General features: G+C 42.1%; 1 protein-coding gene across 1 annotated transcript in view; it reads right to left on the reverse strand.

The window, feature by feature from the left end:
• CEP128 (centrosomal protein 128) overlaps positions 1 to 22,728 on the reverse strand; it is a 115,843-nt gene that overhangs the window by 17,065 nt on the left and 76,050 nt on the right. The window contains exons 20-22 of the mRNA XM_075282357.1: positions 10,579 to 10,628; positions 7,738 to 7,761; positions 1,538 to 1,615 (exon numbers count right to left, since the gene is read on the reverse strand). Coding sequence (XP_075138458.1) covers positions 1,538 to 1,615; positions 7,738 to 7,761; positions 10,579 to 10,628 — 152 coding nt within the window. The remainder of the gene's footprint in view (positions 1 to 1,537; positions 1,616 to 7,737; positions 7,762 to 10,578; positions 10,629 to 22,728) is intronic.

Consider the following 22,728-nt stretch of genomic DNA (forward strand, 5'->3'; position numbering starts at 1 on the left):
AACGTTAAAATGCAGCAGGTCTGGTGACCGGGAGGCAGCTAATCCCAGGGCCTGAGCGCAAGATGTGGCTGAATGGAACAATGCATTTCTCAAAGCTGTGTCCGCACGTTCCCATCACTCTCTGCACAAAGTATTCTCCCTCCACAGGACCCAATTGTGGCTGAAGGTCTGAGTTGCACTATAGCCGAGAGCTGACACTGCAGCTTAAAGAATAGGACTCATTCATGCCAGCCCCATTCAGATCATTTTCTCAAGGTCGCTCCGTACAGTATTTCCTCCTTTGTTCCCTCACACCGGAATATTTCCTTAGATCAGTGAATACCAATGTCCTAGGGGTCTATTCATTACAACTGCACATTGTGAACACTCTGCCGTTTCTCAGCTTTTAGGGTCCAGAGATTAAAGGTAACAGCCTTGCATCCCTGTGTTCTTTCTACTAGAGCAGACATTTGTTACCACGCACAAAACCATGAGGCCTTGTAACACTTTATTATAGAGGGGCGCAGAGTCTCCAATCCTTTAATAATAAGTTTACTAGCCAAGGCCCAAACGATCCTGTTATGATATGCAGGATATTGTTTTAATAGTGTCACTTTCACATGAAAGGAAAAGGAAATACAATAAAGGTATCTGCAATCTTCTAAGCTGTTTAATCATGAGGCAAAAAAGAAGCCACTTAGTAATATAATCCTTCTATCTACATTACACTGCAAGCTGCTTTCACAGAACTGGAAAATAGTGAAAAAAAAAAAAAGAGAGAGAGATGTTTTCATTCTGGTCATCATGGCTACATAGACGTTTCAAGGGGTTACACAAGGAAAAATAAAACTTAGAAGTATATTGCTTGCACAGGATAAACTTTATTACTAATATTTACACAGTTCCCCGGACCCCTGATTATTACCTTTGCAGAGCAAAACTGAGGAAACGGAAATCTTGTTCCTCTGCCTTCCCTGCTGATGCGCCAATTCTCAGTCACATGACTGACTCCGCTCTACTCCTACTGCAGGTACATAGAATACAGCGGAGTCAGTCAAGTGACTGAGAATTGGAGCAGCAGCAGGGAAGGCAGAGGAACAAGATTCTTGACTGCTCAGCTTTACTCTGCAAAGGTAATAATTGGAAAGTCCAGGGGACATATGTAAATATTAGTAATAAAGTTTATCCTGTTCAAGGAATGTATTGGTAAGTTTTGTATATAACCCCTTTATGTCACATAGAGCCAAAGCAGTAGCAGGGGACGCAGAGTGTATAGAATTGAAGCACTTTGCAATAGAAATCATCAGGGATCCAGGGGACCTGTATGTATATCAGTTATAAAGCTCATTAAATGCCCTGAAATTCTTTATTTTTTCCCTTTACTTTAAAATAGGTAATAGAATTTGCTAGTTTGGTCCAATTTCACTAGAAGACTTTTAATTGATGGCAGCTGAAAATCACTTTGACTCCTTTACCTCTATGAAAGTCTTTAAAGAATACCAAGATAAACATGAATTTTGTACAATGCATATTTGATGGTCTAATAACTTGTACTCACATTGAGATCCTTCATGTCATCTAGAAGACTGAGCTTTTCTGGAACAGATTCTAGGTGGTCCAGGGCCATGCGTGTACTCTGTAAAATGAAACAGAAGAATAAGCAGACAAGTCATCACACTAATACCTCCAATACTGCAGTACCCCCATCAGGACCACAGTGTATTGTTCATCTGTATTTCATGTACTGATGGAGTGGAGCTTCCAGGGATAGTAATGAATAAGTAGATCCATCATGACTTAAGCCATAATCACAACTGTGAAGTGATATGCAAAAGTAAAATGACACTTTAGTTATGATGTGGAAGACGATGACAAGGACCCAGGATACTGATGTAACATGGCAGCATATCTCATCACTACACCGGACGAGCACCACGCGCTATGATGAGAAAAACAGATGCTGCTAACTGCAAACTAGTAATCACTGTAGCTTCAGCAATTCACTGAAAATCCAATTTGCCAGAATATGTTGCAATTAAAATGGTGTCTCTATAGGATGTAAAACAAACACGCAGATAAAATTGTCTGAATGAAGCAAACGAGAAACAAGCGGCTTCACTTCATGGTAGAAACAAAGAAGTTATCGACATAATAGAAAATGTGCTATAAAATCATAAGGTGCTCCGACAGTGGTCACACTGGAGTTACAGAATTTCCCTTTGTACTGTGTGTGGGGGTAGGGACATGCTGTTGGGATCTCAGTGAACTGTAGAATTATTTTGGTGGTATTTACAGAAGTTCAGAATTAATTTTGGTTTAATAAAAACTTTGTTTTCCAGTTTTGGTCAGAGGTCACAATTAACATGCATATTAGTGGACAAAATCTTTGATGTTTGGATATTTACCTCTGACTGCAACATGCCTTCCCTCTGAAACTGAATCTTTCAAACTCGTGTTTCCAACATATACTAACCAACCTAACTGTGAGATTTCCATTTCAGCTTGTGGTCTTACTAACACCAAGGCACTGTCTTGGGTTATGTTTACTTTTCCTTTACCCCCTATATCCTATCATGCCACCTGCATCTCAAAAACAACTCCAGAATCTACTATTTTCTAACTATGGACACATCCAAATTTTGGTTGTCACCCTGATTCACTCTAGACATGACTACTGTAACTCCCCAGCACACTAGTTCACTACAGAATACAATCACCCGCATACACAAAGCTTTCCATAGCACTGTACCTCTCTCTCATTTGTCTACCATACTGCCCATGCTCTCTGCTATGCCAGTGATCTATGACGAATATCCTCAATAAGGAGATCCTCTCACTTCCATTAGCTCAATCTCGTCATGCAGGAGAGTTCTCCCACAGTAGAGGTAACAAAAATAAAATGACACCTGTTTCTCTGTTCACATGATGCTTATATCTGTGTATCTTCATATTCCAAGGCACTTTGGATCTGCACATAAAAGGAAATGGGCTGGTGACCGATAAAAATGGTTGGAAGGGGGCGAAATTGTGGCTGCTTGGGTTACGTGCTATAGGCTTTTTCCCTTGGCCTCCCCACATCTTTTCTCTATAACCTGCTCATCATAAAGGGGCTGTTGGCTGCCATGGTCTGCCATTGGTGTAGCCTAGGTTTATTCCATATTGCTGATTTGATTGACCAGTGAGGTCTGTAGCCCCGGCCCTTTTGACTACTTCAGTGCTATATTGCATTTGCCTGTCTCAGAGTGGTTTCACTATAGACAGTCCACTTTGTGACCTCTCAGTTTGGAGCCCCGTGGGTCTCAGTCACTGTTCGTAATAGCGTGCGTGCGTGGGCGGCCGCTCACCTATTGCAGCCGCCCCGCTCAGCCAGAATTAATGGCCACGCACTCAACTCAGATCTGCGTCCGGAGGACGCAGATCTGAGTTGAATACAGACGCGACTAAAGCAAGGAGCTGTCACAGTTCAGTTCCTTGCTTTGCCGCTGCGTCTACACTAGTTGCTGTGTAGGCGCAATGTGATGACGTCACATCGCGCCTACAACTGTGTGCGCGAGAGAAAGGAAAGGAGAGAGCGGCGGGGGAGCGAGGAGAAGGTAAGTTTAATGTGTACACTGAGGTGGAACGTGAAACTGGGGGCAGATGAAGGAGGGGACGGCATAACACTGGGGGCAGAGATGGAGGGACATGAATCTGGGGGCAGAGATGGAGGGACATGAATCTGGGGGGCAGAGATGGGGGGACATGAATCTGGGGGGCAGAGATGGGGGGACATGAAACTGGGGGCAGAGATGGAGGGGGGACATGAAACTGGGGGCAGATGAAGGGTGTATATGAAACTGGGGGAGAGATAGAGGGGGGACATATAATTTACGGGTGACTGTAGGAGGATTGTACTGTGTGGGAGCACGTGAAAAATGAATGAGAATGGGCGGAGTCAACAAAAAAGTAGGAGGAGCTAAATTTGCTGCTGCGTGCGCCGCACATTTTGTCAGTCTTTCCACTTTTCAAAAGTTGGGAAGTATGCACTCAGGAGGACAGGCAGCAAACAACAGTTGTTTAATATGGCACCCGCCATATTGCTGTCTATCCTCCTGAGCCCTGAGTGCCGGGTCAGCCTGTCACTTTCCTCAGCACCAATCTGTGTGTGGGGGAGGGGGTGACTAAGGAAGGATCATTATACCATCTATACACTAGATTAGCGTTTGCTTGTTTACTACTGGTGGTACTGTTTGGCCATCAGGTCACCCATCATTGACGGAGCCTTGCCCAGCTCACTAGCTGTTCCGCTCAGCAGCTTCCAGGGCTTAGAGGGAACATTGGTCTCAGTCCCTACCACCTTTGACATATTATGCCGAGCTGGTACTTCTACAAAGGGTCTAATCTCTGATATATATTGGCTTCTGTCATCTCTGACGGGAGGAGCCCCCTTGGCTCACAGATATATAGCTAAGTGGGCTGATGCGCTGGATAGACAGATCTCACCTGGCCAGTGGCAATTATATGGTCTCGTGCAGCTAAGTCCTCATCATGTGTAACATTCCTGGAAACCCAATATAAAATACTCATGCATTGGTACTACACACTGGCTTTACTTCACATCTTTAATCCTGGTATTCCCTCTACATGTTGCTGTTGTCTATCTACGACAGGCACGTTCTACCACATTTTTTGGAACTGCTCCCTGATCCGGCCTTTCTGGGTGAAAGTTAAAAATCTCACTGATGCCCTCTTTATGCAGGGAGTCCCACTGGACCCTTTTTCCCACCAACCTTCCCCCTAGGCATTTAGGTAAAAAGACCTCCAAGCTATTTTTAAATTTATGTACAGCTGCCTTTCACTGGCAAAGGGTGCTTCCTCCTACGGGATCGGAGTTGATAGCCCGCATGAAAGACATCTGAAGTCTGGAATTTCCTGACAGCCTCCCTTAACCACATGGTGGAAGCCTTGGAAGCCATTTGGTCTCATTAGGACAGGACACCTACTGTATCCCACAAGGTCTCTAACACTTATTCTCCTCCTTCACCTTTTTTTTTGTCTCCCGATTCTTCTGTGCTTCTTGTTGCATTCTCTCATTTCTGTTCCAGTGTTTGTACAACGTCTGTTATGTTATTTTGCCTCTTGTTATGGCACAATATTATGTTATACTATGTTATTGTACATTTTTTTGATGATGTTTAATAAGTTAAAAAGAAAAAATAATGGATGGACAAAAATAGTGTCACCTCATCTACCTTAAATAATCTGGGCCACGCTTGGATCGTGCGAACTGATTTACTGCTCTGTAACGTCTCATTTGGTCTGTATTTGTACCATACCCAAAGCAGTAAATATTAATTGCCATCTCTACATCATTTACTGTACAACACTATAGCACACAACATTGGACATTTGGAATGGTGCCCAGATCTATCATGTCAGCTCCTGCACAGGGGACACTTGTAATACATTACGACAGAGAAGAGACAACATGAAAATGCTTCATTATGTTCCTTCCTGCAGCTTCTCTGCCTGACCTACATTAGAGTATTCATAATCTACTACTCCTTGGGAACTTAACAATATTCTTATGGTTATAACTGTGCAAAGAAAGGTCCCAACCAAGAAAAAGCTTCATTTGTGTCCAAGGGTGCATTTAAATATATAGATAATGTAGCAAACCCATCCTGGTCTTATCAGACTGAGGATCATAATACATGGACTGCTATTCATGTCAATCATTACAAAGTGCAATGACTGTAGGGGAAGATGTGCAATTGCCCCTTCCATACATGCATTGCGCACTGCATTGGCAGTATATTCAAAAAGAAGTAAGCATGGAAACAGAATGTGTGCGATACCTAAAATAAAACTTTAGTATATGAAACAGAAAGGTTTACTTTTAGGAAGGTGCCAGACAACATACAGCATAGTATATAGAATACGGGAGTAGCCATGATTTGAGGTCTGGGATCTAACAATTGACATTTAGTAATGTACACCAGCTTTGCCTAACCTTCAGGAGTGAGACCATTTATACCTAAAACGGTGCAGGGAAGCTTTTTATTCATATCAGAATAATCCTCTTGTTGTCCATACTACATGCAGCTGGACAGATTCCACAGAGTCCAGACACCTTCTTCACTGCCCACAAGAACAATCCTCAGAGAGGAGATGGGAGATAAAGCTTCCAATCACCAGGCTGTCACCAGTAAATACGGAGGCCTTAATAATTCGCTGCTGCTGCTGCTGCCCTTTCGGTAGATCAGATTTTTGTCAAGCAGTTTGTTACTCCGGATACAAAGTGTCAAAGTAACTTAACATTTAATCTGTCAGCTGCTTCCCGTATGCCGATAAACCCAAGGAACAAAGAAATAAGAAATTATACCCAGATGGATTAGATTACATTACTCAGGTGCCACGAACATCCTCCCAGTTGGGGGTTACTGATGCCCTCCAATCTGAAACACTGAGCTGTTCCAGTATTGTGTGTGTGCGCAGGTTCATCTCAGTGAAAGCATCTGCAACACACAATGAATGTCATTGCGATTTTTGTGAAGTCAAGCACTGGGGAGTCCTTTAAACACGTAGCAGAGATCTGAAGGTCCTATCTTCGAAAAGAGAACAGTTGTACACTGTACAGAAAGATGAACCTACAATAAAGAGGATTTCTGAGACAGTGACAGTACTTGAGATTACAGAATGGACATAGGGGCATGGATCGGACCAGGAGGATCTACCTTAGAGGGTCCAGTTAGCTGGTTACCTGTATATTGTGCTTGGCATTGTGAGGGCACCTTGTCAAAATGTTCTTAGCCATGTTCACTGCCCAAAAGTAATTGACAGACAGGGCTCATCTCACAATGTCCCACCATAAAAAAATCATTTTCAGCTGGGTGTCAGGCACAGACACCCGTACATTAGGAGCATTCAGTATGAACTGTGTGCTAGGGGCTCAATCAGTTTTGCATTATAAGTCATGATGACCGTGGTAATGTCTAAAGGTGAATAAAGGTAAACCAGCTAGCTAAATAATCTCTGGAACTGAAAGAAGCTGCTGGGCCCATATCAGAAAAACAGCCCCCGCTTTCTGCACATTTCTAAATATAATCTGATGACCAGTAGAAAGAATCCCATGGAGACAAGTGATTAGTAAAAATGTGACCACATGTAATATCTATTGAATTTAATTCTCTGTATTGTGGATCTTTCACCTTGTAAGATAACTAGGGCACAACAACTGGAAGAAATAGTAGTAGTAGAAACTCCGTCACAAGTTGTTTTTTTTTCCAGTGGACAAAAAAAAATCCTCCATGCAGGACTTTTGTGTCCGTTTGAAAAAACAGATTCTTGATGGACGGCAAGTGTCGTGTTTTTTTTTGTTTTTGTTTTTTTTTTTTTTTTTTTTTAACAATGAAGTCTATGGGAAATGGACTTATAATGGACAGCAACTGATAGCCATCAGTTACTGTCCGTTATTTTGTGTCCATTTTTTTCTGTGCATGCTCAGAAGGCAGAAACAAAGCAAGACAAAAAAAAAAAAAAAAAAAAAACCCGAACTGATACTAACGTGTGCATTTTTTGAATTGATTCATTAAATGGATCAGTTAAAAAAACAGCACATTAACAAAAGTTAATGTCTGTTATGAAAGGTGGTTTTTTTTTTTTTTAATGGACACCTTCATAATGGAATTCAACGGTAGTGTGAAACCTGCCTTACCTGAACATTGGCCAGCATTAAATTTTTGGGACAATTCAGATTCAGATTTTTAAACAACTCACCCGCTCTAAATCCACAACCCGATCCTATAGTGGGGGGAAAAAAAAGGAACAGGTATTAAAAAATAGCATTCTGTTCCACCCATTCACATAACTGTAAATGACTTGTATAACAGGAGGCTTTAGCAATATAACACAACAAAGATTTTATGCCCCACTCCTCTGAACAACCTATGTAGGCTACTGGAACTATCAACAGGCAACACAATGTTCTGCAGGACAAACCATCATATTGTCTAGAAGCTGAACTGCATCGTATCACTAAGTATTGGTGGTCACATGTCCAGCAGACTATCAAATGTATAAAGCAGGCACCTAAGTGAGGGCAAATATTCCACAGGTCAGGACTTAACATTATGTTAACTCCTATTGGAGGCTCAATGTCCAGTGCACTATAAATGAAGTTTTACCATTAGATAAAGAAGAGTTCTGCAAAGCTCCAATTTTCATGTGTTTCAGTTTCTCACCAATTTCTAAGATTTTTGCTTGCTGTTGGTGAATAGAAAACTCAAACTTGTTTATTTTAAAACCCTAAAAATCCAGCCTGTCCTAGCTGAGGAAATATTGGATCTAAACAGATCAGCAGCACAAATCTTATCTGTTCTGATAGTCTGTCAATAAGTAGATTAAAGCCATCACCAGAAGAGAGGAGAATCTATGCCAGGGGTCTCAAAAACTAGGCCAGGTAAATGGGCTACATTCCTTTCAAATTCCATACAATACAAAATTATGCTTATCAGATATTAGGACTACCATAGTAATACTACAGGACTATAATAATACCGCTAGGTCCTAATGCTGCACTCATAGAATAACAGTAAGTCTATAGACGTAGTGGCTTTGTTGTTATATACAGTCTTCTGCCCACATAGAATAATATTTTGCCATAGACATACATAGTGGCTCTGCTTTTATATAGTGTGTTGAAGGGTGAAGGTACCAGCGAAAACATACTGTCTGGTACCTCAATGCTTTTATAAAAAAAAAAAAAAAAATCCTCTTCTTCATACTCACCTACCACCAGCGATCCAGCAGTGTAGGAAAAAAACAAAACACATATCTACTCCGACACCCTGCGCTTCAGCTTGATATCATTAAAGGGATGCCAGTGCTCTCCCCAAAGGCCTCAGGAGCTACATGTGGCCCGCAGGCTAATTGTTTGAGACTTCCTGGTCTACACTAATACATTATAACAACTCCTATTTCGCCATTTCATCTGATACATTGTGAGTGAACAAGATTAGATAGAAAAGGAACATATATAGCATCCTGTTGCCCGATTGACCATTTAACCTTTTGGGTTTTCCTCTTAATTCTATTGTCAACATCACATAGGTCCCTGAAACTAGTGCATGCTCCACATACATGCTGGATATGCTGAATATGTATGCAGCAATTTACAGTATATATGGATTTAGCTCACAGCTGTTATACACAACAGCAGACATAGAGGAAGGGGGGAAATCTTAAAATTCAAGAGATGAGCACAATCCATTTCTTCCTACTGATCTTCATACAAATATATAATAGAATGACTGCAAGTGATGCCATCCACATCTTAGCAATTGGCTGTAATGGCTCAAATAATTACACTGAAAATGAGCAAGTATTTAGAAGTTCTGCAGTTAGACAGGATTCACTATTCTTCGAGACTTTACAGAGAGTCAGAGCAACCCAGAAAATACAACCAGGGACACGATGATCTCCGCAAATAGGTCACTAAATAATATTACAAACACAAAGATACAAACGTCTTGATACAGACTAAGGTAGTCAGTCAAATGACAGTGACTAAGCCATTATATGCAACATAAATAGGTTAAGATTGCACATTCCAGTCTGCCCTGTGTTCACACTGTAGAACTATCCAGGTCCAAGAGAGGAATGTCTATTTAGTGTAGGTTCCCATCTAAATGAGGTTGCCTTGTCGTGGCAGGTGGGCTTCATGCTGTTTGATCAAATACCTATAACAAAGAACCTCTATATTATATACACAGTTCAGTCATATTAATGTGACCAAGCTTGAAAAAGTGCTAAAACAGCACGAAACGGCTGTCGCTCCCTCTTCTCAGGCGTGCCTCCTCCCGTGTACACTTTTAATGGATTTTTGAAAATAAAGTTGTAAAGTTTTATTGTATCCTCTTGATGGTGAGTGCCCAGTTTTTTTCTTCTTCTTTATATTTTAATGTGACCACCGCCTACTTTTGACGTCAATGTTAAATAACCAATCGCAGAAGGCACGTGTCATCAGCCATCTGGGTACGCTCATCATTGTGGAAGGCACGATGGATCAACACAAGTATGCATCTATCCTTGCGCACCATGTTCACCCCTACATGCGAATTGTTTTTCCTCAGGATGATGGCATCTACCAGCAGGACAATGTGACGTGTCATAAAGCTTGCAGTGTACGTGCCTGGTTCGAGGAGCATCAGAATGAGTTTACCGTACTCCCTTGGCCAGCAAATTCCCCGGACTTGAGCCCAATCGACAATCTGTAGGACCGCCTCAATCAGATTTTTCGCGCCATGGATGCTCAACCGTGTAACCTAGCGCAGCTGGACAGGGCATTGGAGTCGGCATGGCTCAACATCCCAATGAACATCATCACAACATCCCCTCTCTTCCTGCACATCTCGCAGCGGTCTGCTCTGCCAAAGGCAGTTATTCTGGACTTTAACAAGTGGTCACATGTGACTGGACTGTGTAGCATATTAGGTGTCTTTATTATATTAGTATTGCCCTTTAGGGTTTTCATATGCCCTTGTGCTGTGTGCGGAGTTCTCTGTATTTTTATATGCCATTATATGGAGATGTCTGCTTATAATGGCAGATGCCACTCACCTGCAGTAGCCACATCTCTTCATCTCTTCGCCGGGTCTTGTCCAGTAACTCTGTAAAGCAGAACACAGCAGAGTCAGTACAATGCAGTAGTGCTTCATCTATCTATAGACAACTGTGTTCTGCCATATTACAGCAGATTCCTACAATAACCGGCTATCCCAGAAATGAAACCACTGATGTTATACAAGGTATCAGAACGGATCTCTCAGAGAATTATCCCACAGGTCCACATTACATAGCTAATGAATTGTGACTGGTTATGCCCAGTTTCAGCATCAGAAAGAAAGATCTAGAATTAGGTAGCTATGGGTAATATCTCTTTTTTTTTTTTGCATACAATTTCCCCCAATCCATTTTTGTTTGAGGTTTTGTGTATCTATTTGCAGAAGGCTCTGGGTGTAGTATTGTTCACCAAAACCTCTCAGTTCTTTTGGGAAAAAAAAAATTTTGGCGTTGCAACACAAGCTGTATGTGCTAAGCACCTTATTACCTTTACACCTGGTGCAGAGTATCGAATGTGAATATTGAATGTTATATAGATGGTGTCTGTATACTAATTAATTAAATAGCAGAGAATACATGCAAATTTACATAAGTAGTGTTTGCAGGGGTTCTCTAGTGAAACACAGCTTAAACTATACCATGTTTTGGGAGCAGACTCATTGCAAAGGGGATGGCTCTGATTGTGTACTTGCAGGCCCTCTCCTCAACCCAATCGATTGTAAGCTCTTGCTTCTGCTATAAGAAGTCTGGATGTGATAAATGTAAACCTCCCTCCCCCCATCACCTGACACAGGGCTCTGTAGGACGAGAACTGTGCACCACTGAAGCTTGTTCCTATTAATGTGCATTACGCTGTGGGTGAAGGAACATTGAGAAGAATTAAAAGATTCTTTTCCTTGCAGATTTTAAGCCAAACAACAAAGCTTCATGTGTCCCATATACAACCCCCCGCTCCTGCTGCGATTTCCCCCGTCCGGCCCTAATCTAAGTCCTGTTCAGGGGCGTTCTTGTTCCTATTTTTGCTGTTCACTGAGATTTATCTGCATTAAATTGGCTCCAGTAAAATGAGTTTCTGCAGCTTTTGCTAGGAGCGCAGGAAGCTGCGAGATATGGAATGGCTGTCAAGAAAATAATAAGTACACAAACTGCAAGGCTTTGCACAAGTGTCACAGCAAGATATCAAGCATGGGAAGGTTTATCTTTGAGTGAGGAAGGCAGGACACACACACTTCAGCATCACTGGCTGCGCAATAAAGTGAACTTTTTAAGGAAGATCCCTTTAGTTGCGTCCTGTGGTCAGCGGCAGGAAATGCACATTATTTGTAGGAAACAACTATCAGTGTATGACCAGCATTACATTAGACAGTCTAAAAACACATTCAGTTTTATCACAGTGGAGGATGTTGGATGATAAATATGGTGCATCTTTGTAGGGTCTAATGCGCAGGTCAGCAACCTTTTACACTCCAGCTGTTGCGAAATTACAACTCCCAGCATGCACACTCCCATAGAACCAATGGAAGCATGCTGGAAAGGTTACTGACAGACTGAAAGGGGTTGTGCAGTTATGGAAACTTATTCTCTATTCACAGGACAAGGGATAAGTGTCCAATCAGAGGGGCATTGCGGTGGCAAAGTGGTTAGCACTGTAGCCTTGCAGCACTGGAGTCCTGGGTTCGAATCCTGCCAGGAACAACATCTGCAAAGAGTTTGTATGTTCTCCCCGAGTTTGCATGGATTTCCTCCCTTTCCACAAAGATATACTGATAGGAAAAAAAAATTGTACATTCAGAAATTGTTTTTAGATATACCTGAAGAAGAAGCCGAGAGCGTTGAAACGTTGTACTCTACCATCATTATTATTTAGCCATTAAAAAAAGGTATCAACTACTGAAGACTCAAGTTTTTTGTTTTTATATTTCCTACCCACTGGCTAACACGGTACAAAAACAAACATTTTCCTTCTGCAAAAAAAGTGAACCCTCTGATAGCTCTGTCAACAATAAATCCAAAAATTAATGGACATCAGAATCCAGTGACCTACCAGATTTATTAGCATTTACACCAGCATAAATAATGTGAGACCTATAATCCTGCTATGACCTGGTGTACATTTACCCTCTAGCCCCTGACCTGATGAAGGGTGTGCGTCATTCAATAGCAGTTAATTCCAAAATGGTGCCAACTGGAAGTACACTTCACACAAAAAAATAGACCCTCAGACAAACAAACGTTTTGAATTTTGGAAAGCGGAGACGGAAAATATGAAAAAGACACAGCCTTAAAAGGAGTCTATCGCTGTCCCCAGCTACTTTAAACTAGTGCTGTAGTTGCTGTTAGCAGAATAAAAGCAATACCTTTCTTATGTTTCAGAGCCCTAGGGATGCAAAGAAAAAGTAGTTTTATTCTTTATTCTAATGAGGATTTTGGAGCACAGGGGGAGGGTTTTTTTCTATTACTAAGCACTGCTGTATCATCAATAAACACTCCCATCCTGCATTCAGCTTGTCCCCCTGGCAATGAGGGAGAATCAACTCACAGTTGAATGCAGGATGGGCGTGTGTAGTGATGATGCAGCAGTGCTCAGGAATAGAAGAAAACGCCCCCTGTGCTCAAAGATCCTCTTTTTTTTTTTCTTTTTTCTTTTTTTAACTTGTTTCTTTTGGCTCCATTTGGACAGATGTCAGTTCCTGTCTTTTTTTTTTGCCAGACAGGAAAGCCTATCCTAAAACGCTATTCTGTCCTCCAAAGAATAGGTTGTGCTACGGATCTGTATACTTTTAAGCTAAAAGGTCAATGTATAACCAATGCACAATCCATTTGCATCTATCATTTTCTTTAAAGCTGTATTCAAATAAGCAGCTCAGGAGGGAGAGAGAAAGGTTGCAGTGGGTACTCGTCTTATCTGATTCCAAGCAGTGCAGGCAGGGGAGATGGTGGATGCAGTGGCAGGAGCACAGTCAAGGATTGGGATTGTTGCAGTGTTTCTCCCAATGTAATGTTTACAAACCAGTACTCATCTTGGCACCATTAGGGATGCATGTCTGTGAAAATTTCCTTGTCCTATTGGTTTGCATAGATAAAATTCACTCTTCCATTCTTCAAACCAGTTCTTACTATTAAGAAAAGGTTCAACTAAATGGACAGCAGAAACATGATGTGAATGAGTTCTTATTACATTTTAAGAGCAGACGCAGGGATCATAAACCAAGTGATACATATCTGCTGCTTCAGGCAATGACCAGCAAGGACACACCATATACACAGATCATTGCTACCGTTCTCAGTGAGGAGTTGCCATATACTGTATTGCCAAGGACAATGACTGGTTACATCGCTGATCTGTGTATATGGACATCTCTCCTTGGAAGCAGTGTAAACATATCCTAGCACTGCGTGGTGATAGGCAGGACAGGCTAGTATCACTTTATTAATCTCAGTCGCTAAGCCTGCCATCAAAATGAAGGGAAAAAAAGACCATCTGTCACATGACCTAATGCTGCAGCCACACTGTTTCCCTGAGGCGAATATCATTGATGCTACAAAACTAATGATGCAGAAAAGATAAACCCAAGAATAAACTCTGTAGGTGGTAATATTCTTGTCCTCCCTTCAGGATGTATCACTGCTCCTGGAGAATGAAGGTTCCTCTCACCTGAGCAGCAGATTCTTGCTCAGTTTCATGGACAAGGTGTAAAATAAAGTGGAAAACATTCAGGAAAAGGCTTCGCCCGAGAGCCTCAGACTTAAAGGAGAAGTACAGTAGAGGATAAACTGAATGATACAGAGTGTCAGTGGTGGCTGAGAACATGGACAGCTGACCATTATGGACAGTGATAGAGAAGGCAAACATCAGCACATGCAGTCACTGTGATGACCTGCCCAGATCTCTCCCAGGCTGGCAGCCATTGGTAATGTGCTCTGTAAGGGCTGGGAGCTGGAGACGCTCACGCTGTCTGGGAATCCGGCTCCTTTTTCCACATGTGACCGGGCTCTAATATCTTTCTCACACAGCTCTGTTCCTTCTGGCAGCCAAGGGAATGTAAATCCTGTCTTTGCTGTTGAGGCCCCTTCAGATGGAGGAAGCTGGAACTTCAAGGGAAACGTTGAAAATCTTTTGGATTAACCGCGGGAAAGTTTATACAGGTGGTGAGAGAGTAGCAGGAAATTAAAGCAAAGCGCAGCTTCTGTTTGGTTTTGGCGTCTTTTGCCAGCACTCACCTCCCCAAATTCACACTAAAAAGAATCCAAATGGTTGTATTGTCAGCACAATATCTGCCCACTGAGGCCACTGGGATGGAATTAATGTGTTTGGGTTGGAAAGGTCAGTTTTTGTGGGGCCATTATTTATTGCCCTCCATTAAATTGCCCTTTGTGCGCCATGATTTATTTCATGTGAGGCCGTGGCTGTGCTTCTCAGTGGGCACGCCATGTGCATGCCAAGTGGAGAGGCCATTATAACACTGGGAGCAGTGGAGGGTCTTGCCCGTTGTCATCTTCTCGGTGTCACAATAACTACAGATATTGATTATCTGAACTCTGTCACCTTACTGTTTGCTCTGAGTGTGCTATACATCCTCTAGCTTTTGTCTTAGCAGTTTGACTTTTCTTGAAAAGTCTCAGTCACATTTTATGTGTGTATTACAACCTGCCTGGCCTTACATTCAGAAGTCACTTTAAGGTCATAGAGGCCAACACTGAGACACAAGGCCCAGTCAGGTCAATGCAGGACAAGATTCCACCCCACCTCAACCAGCATCACCTCACAGTGTAATGGAGAGTTCTCCAACTTTCTAATAGACTTTGAGGACTTATGAAGAGGTTTTATTTCCCTTTTATAGTGTATATCAAGGGTGTCAAACTCATTTTAGCCTAGGGCCACATCAGCCCTATGGTAAGAGCCGTTAGTAATTCTACAACTGTATAATTGTAATTATGCCAGTCAGGCGTAATTACACTTATATCTCAATAATATAACCCCCCAAATCAGTTAATAATCTCCCCCATAGGTAATAGTGTCTTATTTATCCTAACCCTTTTAGGTAATAGTGCTTTAATTGTCCCACCTAAGGTGCTAGTCCTCCCACATAGTTATTGGAGAGCCCCACAAGTAATAATTCACCACATGAAATGACATATTTAATTTTATACTTGCCTCTTTTTCTTGCGAGATTTAGTGCCTGGCTTCTTCTGATGCAAGTCCGACTGTGCACCTCCTCTAATGTCCTTCGGGCTACCCCGTCATCTGCACTATGGTACCACAAGCAGTATAAAGCGCAGGAAACAGCGTGACTGGATGGACATTAAAAGATGTAGACACAATACAGAACCACATCAGAAGAAGCCGGGTACCACTTCCTGCAAAAAGACAAGATAAGTATGAAATTCCCTAGACCTGGACACTGTAGTGACCAGTCTTATGGACCAGTGTCCAGTCACAAGGGCAACCTCTGTGACCCCTATAGCGGTTTATGTGGTCTGTGGCTAGAGGGTCCACAGTATCTTCTGGCCATAGACAGAACAAACAGAGAGAGGGGGCCCCAAGCAGCTGTACTATTAAAGCAGTCTTGGATCGCGGGCCACAAAACACAAAGCCACATGCCTTGTGCTTAACACGTGTGGTGTAGATACATTGCAAATCATGAAGCACTACATATTTTCACAATAATTTGTGGCTCTTCACAATTATCAAAAATGGCAAGAAAAGTGGACCAGGTTTACTGAGCAGTTGGCGAGGTCTCTAGTGGTCCAACAGATTTACCATCACTTATGCCAGAATTTGGTGCAAATAATAGAACAAAACTATGTCTGCTGATAAAGTTCAGTTTCTGGCACGTGACTTACTGCAGAGAACTTCCCACTAACTCATATGAATAATATTTCACCATTATTAACATCTTTGCAGGCTCTCAATGAGAGAGAACAGATTGGGAGACTAAAAATCTATATAAACATTGGCCTGCTCACACAGATGACAGCTTGTTCCCTCGTATGCAGTCTACACAATCTCTTGAAAGATAAGCACCAGTACAAACTTCTCCTGCCTCAAGACAACAGTGCTCCCATTTCCCGACAGCAAGCTGAGATCTTGAAAGTGATGAGGAACTTAAAGTGGCTCTATCATTGGGAAAAGTAATTTCTAACTAAGCACATCCTTGCATAGCCTTTAGAAAGGCTATTCCACTCGTACCTTTTGTATGTAAATTGCCTCAGTAGCGTTTGAATAAGTCCGTTTTTATTCATATGCTAATTAGCTTCCAGCCAGCACAGGAAGTTCCCAGCAGCTCCTATCTGTGTGTGCAAACAGGAAGTCATCAGCAGCAGCCTGTGCTGTACACACCCATAAGAAACAATAGCACACAGGGTGCACGATGAGACTTCCGGGGTGCACCAAGGGGCTAATTAGCATATGAATAAAAACAGGCTCATTCAAAAACCTCTGAGGCAATCTACATACACAAGTTACATGTGGAATAGCCTTTCTAAAGGCTATGCAAGTATGTGCTTAGTTAAAAATGACTTTTCCCAATAATAGAGCCCCTTTAAGAAGAACACGGGACTACATTTATCAATACTACGTAACACCTGGATATATTTGGATGAAACTGCTGTAGAATATTACAACGGTCACATGCTATAAAAACATCTGGCTTAAAATGCTAGACGACCAAGCTCATGGCTTGTAACAGACCCATGAGTCAGTGTTTAGGAACAAAACCAAATTTATAGAAAACTTCACAGAGGAGTAAGGACAGCAGCTTCTCTCAGATCACACAGACAATGGCTGAGATATTGAAATACTAGAGTAAAACAGACAGAAAATTACAGAAAAAAGTCCCGAACAAAAGATTTGTCTACTCAGCACTGAGAGATTTGGTGCAACTAGGCCAAGAAAGATCAGAGCGGGAGATCCGTAGATTGTTCCTGACACCCAGAAATAACAGAGCGTTCCTGCCAAGTGACACTCATAGTGCAGCAAGACATCAGATCGTGGATCAAGAATGGTAAAATGAAGAATGCGGTATCCTAAGGAGAATGTCTGGAGGTTGACCAAGTGCCATAGGTTAACTTATTTGTGGAAGAATACAATGCACATCTTCACTACAGAATCTTTCAGTCAGAGCAAAGCCCATTGAGGGAAGGAGGTGGCACAAGTCCACAGACATGACAAACTGACTCACTGGCCACATAGAAAACTCCAGGTCAGAAACTTGTAAACCTGCATGTGAGGCTGACAAAAGTCAGGGAAACCCAAGTCACCCTTCAACCTGCCTGCTGATACGATTTTACATCACTTCTTTTTATAGATTGTCTACTTGGGATAGAACAAGATGGCAATGCAAAGAAAAAAAAAATATATGAAAAGTCAACAAAACAAGTCATAGGTCCATGGTTTGGCTCCGACATAAGGATGTCTCTCCACAAAGCTTTGTAATGAATAGTGTAGGTCATTATGCTATTCTAGATCACATAAACTAGGTACTTCCTGGGCATTCGTCAGGCCAAAGGGGACCAATAGATACATTTAATGTAAGGGGAACTGATAGATATTGACGCATCAGACATCATATCATGTTCCACCAAAAAAAAAAACAAAAAAAAACAAAACACAGTTCTCCCCAGCTTCTAGAATTGTAGGACAAAATCACAAGAAAGGCAGCTCACAACCTCACACCAAACAAGGATCCAGAGAACAACCATACCTGTCCTGAGTGCTGCCTTCAATGTCTACTACCAAACTATCAATAAATATGTTAGATATCAATGCAAGGACCTACACACACATATGTATCTATGAACAGCAGGGTCAGGACCGTGGCTGTTGTCAGACTGAAACTGGATCACTATGTCCTTGATTCAGGGTAGTGACAAATTCAACTGGGAGATTTTCAAGACCCATGTGACAGGAGGTGAGCAACCTCCATATATAAAGCAATGTTCCCTAAGGGAAGCAGGGTGGTTGCAATTTCTATAATCTGAATTGAGGCCAAGATGTTGATTCAGAACAGAACAAGGAGGTGGGCCCTCCACCAGTCAGGCAGGTACACAGGGGTTGTGTCAGCTGGAGAACTGCCAATATTTGCACAATAGTATTAAAGATGTTTGGCACACAGTGTTCGGTACATGCCGATTCCCTCCTAATGAAATATAAGTGCTTCTTATCATTTGCAAGATTTAACGAAAAGGAGGAAGGTGAAACCAGGCATCCTGTGTCTGATGTATAACAGCTATAGAAGGGAGAAGGGGGGAGAGGCAATTATCAGACTAATTTTATGTTCTTTGCTGTCAGGGGTCACACGTAATGCCAGGTATCACTGAAACTTTACAACACTTGCAAGTGTTTTGTGCAGGTGTGGAAACAATGTTGCAAAGTTATTATGTTTCATATAGAAGTGTTAATAGTTTATTATCAACTATCAAAATGCAAAGTGAATGAACAAAAGTAAAATCTAAATCAAAATCAATATTCGGTGTGACTGTCCTTTACCTTCAAAACAGCATCTTCTAGGTACATTTAGGGCTCATTCACACGGGGACAGAGGGGGCGCATTTTGGTGCGGAATCATGTCATAATCTGCCCCCTCACAATGATGGTCTATGGAGACCGCAGCAATCTTTTTTCCGTGAGTAGCAAGGGAAGCTAGCTGCCCTTTCTTCAGGCGGATTCAATGAGCCGTGGCGTCTGCCTCGTGGCAGCACCCTCCGGACTAGTCCCATTCATTTTGGGCCTACTCCGGAGCGGGAAGCCGTGACTGATAGTCGCACCAGTCGTATTTTGGTCCTGATTTTGATGCGGCTTCCCGCGTCAAAATCAGGACCAAAATACGTTATTCCGTGCCGGTGTGAAATAGGCCTTACACACATTTTTTGAAGGAACTTGGCAAGGAGGCTGTTCCAAACATGTTTTAGCACAGCGCTACAGTAGATGTAGGCTTGTTCAAATCCTTCTGTCTCTTCACGTGATCCCAGATAGACATTATATTGTTATTGTGACAAATATTAAGATGGGTTCACACTGTACATTTATTTTTACCTTTATTTAATTGCAGTGATGAGAAGTGCATGTTAGCTCATATGCAATGCAAAGTAAAATTCACTAAAACTGAAAACCTCTGACTTACAGGCATAGTAGAAATGTCCTACACATAACTAAAAACTGCATGCAGTTTTCAAGTTGAAAAAAAAAGAACCATGTACAACAAAGCCTAATATAAAACACATAAAAAGACACAAAAAGTGCTGCATTTGACCCACTACCCCAAAGTAGATCAGCAAAGTCAGAGCATGAATGACAGGCGGATGAGGAGCCTTGATGTAGCACATGTGCAGCGCAGGCCGTCACCTACTACCAGGAGCCACGCCGCCGTCTGTTGTTTGTATTCTCCTTGTGTGTAAAACCCTTTATTTGACTTTCCTAAGGGCTCTGGATTGATTCCGTTATCGTTGTAATATCCCCTCCGGGAGCAGTAAATCATTCTTACACCTTTATTCTCCTGCAGCAAAGTAAATACATTTATACCCTCTGGAGACTGAAATCTTATCACAGAGATAAAGAGTATCACAGAGCCACTGCAGAACACAACGTCACACAAGGAGCGCCGGCCGCCATCATAGCCACTATATATTAAAGAAGTAGAGAAGAAGGAAATGATAAGAAAACTGCATGACAAGAACCCCGCTTACTGCACAAGGGGAATAATAAAATCTATGAAAGCCTTTATATTCTGGGAACAGACATACTCATCTGTCAAATTCACAACCTTTCCTGGGAAAGCTGAGTGACAATCCATATAGCTGAATTCCTGGATGGGACACTTTTTCAGGGCACACACACGGATAACAGTGGGCAAAAAGCCAGATTTACTTATAGACAATTTCATACATTTCCCCAGTGTGTTTTGAATGCATTTTTTGCTATTTGGGAGTCTTTAAATTTAGGCCTCGACGGAGTGTTCAGGCTGTTTTGATTGGGGGGGGGGGGGGGGTCCGATGCTTTGTTTTATTGATTATAGAATGGATCCTATTCTGCTACCTGTTAGAGGAAAGGAACAAAACCCACCCCAGAAGTCAATGGGGGACAGAAGGCACTCAGATGTCATCCAAGTGGATTCCACTATAAAATTGCTCCTTGACCTCGTGGTATACAAGCAGCCTTATCCTCAGGTTATTCTCATGGCCACCTAACTGACTGACATCCACAAGAAACTTGTTCTATCATGTGACTTCCCTTTTCTTGTCATTCTGCACCTTTGGCTACGGTTAGCAATGGCATGTCAATTTGTTTTTCTACCTTCCTATAACATGACTTGTTGTAACTACAGTTCATCTGCTGCCTCTCTGGCTTCTGTGGAAGTTCAACCTCTGCCATGGTGCCATTCAGTATAATATGTATGAATGAGATGGCTCAGGATGAGAGGAGTCATATAGGACTACACAGCACCAATTTGTGGGACACAGGTGCTATACAGAAAATCAGCATATGAATAACCTAGTGGTTATCCTCGCTCACTTGTTGCGGAATGTATCCCAAGATTTTTGGGGTATCTAGTGAAGGATAATATGAGCGAGCATGCTGTGTGTAGTCATTGGAATAGCTAGTGATGAGATCCATTCCTTGTATGTTCTGATCAGGGATGATGTTTTCATTGCCTAGGTAAAACTGGCGTGGAACTGGCAGGAAAAGCTGGTGGTGGTGGTGGTGGTAGTGGGGGGGTAACCAAAGTGAAGCCAGAGCAGAATTTTCACCCCTCGGTCTTGTTCGTTGTTATATCATGCTTGTCTTATTAACATCTTATGTTTTCAAGGGGTGAAGACAGAATAAGAAAGGAACAGGGGGTGGAGAGGGTTGTTCTGGAGCCAGGCGGAAATAATCTGGATCCCGTGACAGGACTTGAACGGCTGCCGATCACTACAGTTGGCAGTGCCTGGCATTAACTGGGAGTTCCCTTGAGCTAAAGAAACAAAAGATAACAAATGAAGATCTGGCTCAAGATTCTACTTGTGGGATTAGTCACAGCAGAGGCTTGTAAGGTTTGTATACTTGCGGATTAACCCTTCTGTGGCATGATATGCACAGAGATCTTCAGAAGACATTTTATATTAATACTAAGGACCAGACTGACCACCGAGGACCTGACTATGTATACTCAGTTTTGTCATTGTATAAATATAGAGTTCTGCAACCTCCTAGTATTCTAGAAAAATAGTCACTAGTTAAACCTGCATGCTTCCACTAAATACCTATCCTCAAACATCTAGCTAATACTTCTCTGAGGGTTTGGTACAATGTAACCAGTCTACACATCCATCTGGAAGTTAAACCTAGCAGCAGCATACATCTCTCTACTGTCCAAGTAGTTTGTTACACTGTATCCGTATAGGTAATTGTATCGGTCTGGTGGTTTAGCTCACCTTCAACTGAGAAGTATCTTGAAAGGATGGGGATTTTAGCCATTGAATATAACCAAGAGAGTGTTCACAAGGAACAGCAGCAAGTCAAGATCATAAAAATGGAAACCAAAGGAAGCAAGCCTACTGAAAGATGTTACAAAGCTGCAGAAAGTTTCAGCATGCAACAATTGAATGATATATACAGAGACTGGAGATCTTCCCAGTCAGTGATCATGGAAGTTCCTCACACCAGGGTCAATAGACACTTCATGTGCACAAGCCATGGAGAAGTAGGAGACATGCTGCAAGTGACATCTGGATAGCAGTAGCAATATTCAATGACATGTAAGAAAACTCAAGGTCACATAAGCAGCAGGAGCAGACACAAGGATCCTTCTATCACAATGCCATCCATCCTTTACATATTGCTATGGCAACAGGACTTCATTTTAAACCCACTTTACATTAGAAACTAAGTGACACACAAATAGAAACTTATGATAAGTCAAGAGGAAATACAAGACCTGAACATCCAAGTATACCACTCCCATGTTTATGGCAGTCTCTCATATACTTGGAATTGGCCCAGTGTAAGGTAAAGTGTTTTTCCTCCTCCCGTTGCCATTGGCAGTTGTCACAGGTTCAGTGCGAAGTTTATCTGTGGTTTCACTAGCTGCAATAAAACCATGATCATGGGTCAATGAGACACGTGAAGTAGCTACAACACAGTGAAACCACAGCAGCTCGTGTGAACTC

The sequence above is a fragment of the Leptodactylus fuscus genome, chromosome 7 (assembly GCF_031893055.1).
Source record: "Leptodactylus fuscus isolate aLepFus1 chromosome 7, aLepFus1.hap2, whole genome shotgun sequence".
Lineage (NCBI taxonomy): Eukaryota > Metazoa > Chordata > Amphibia > Anura > Leptodactylidae > Leptodactylus > Leptodactylus fuscus.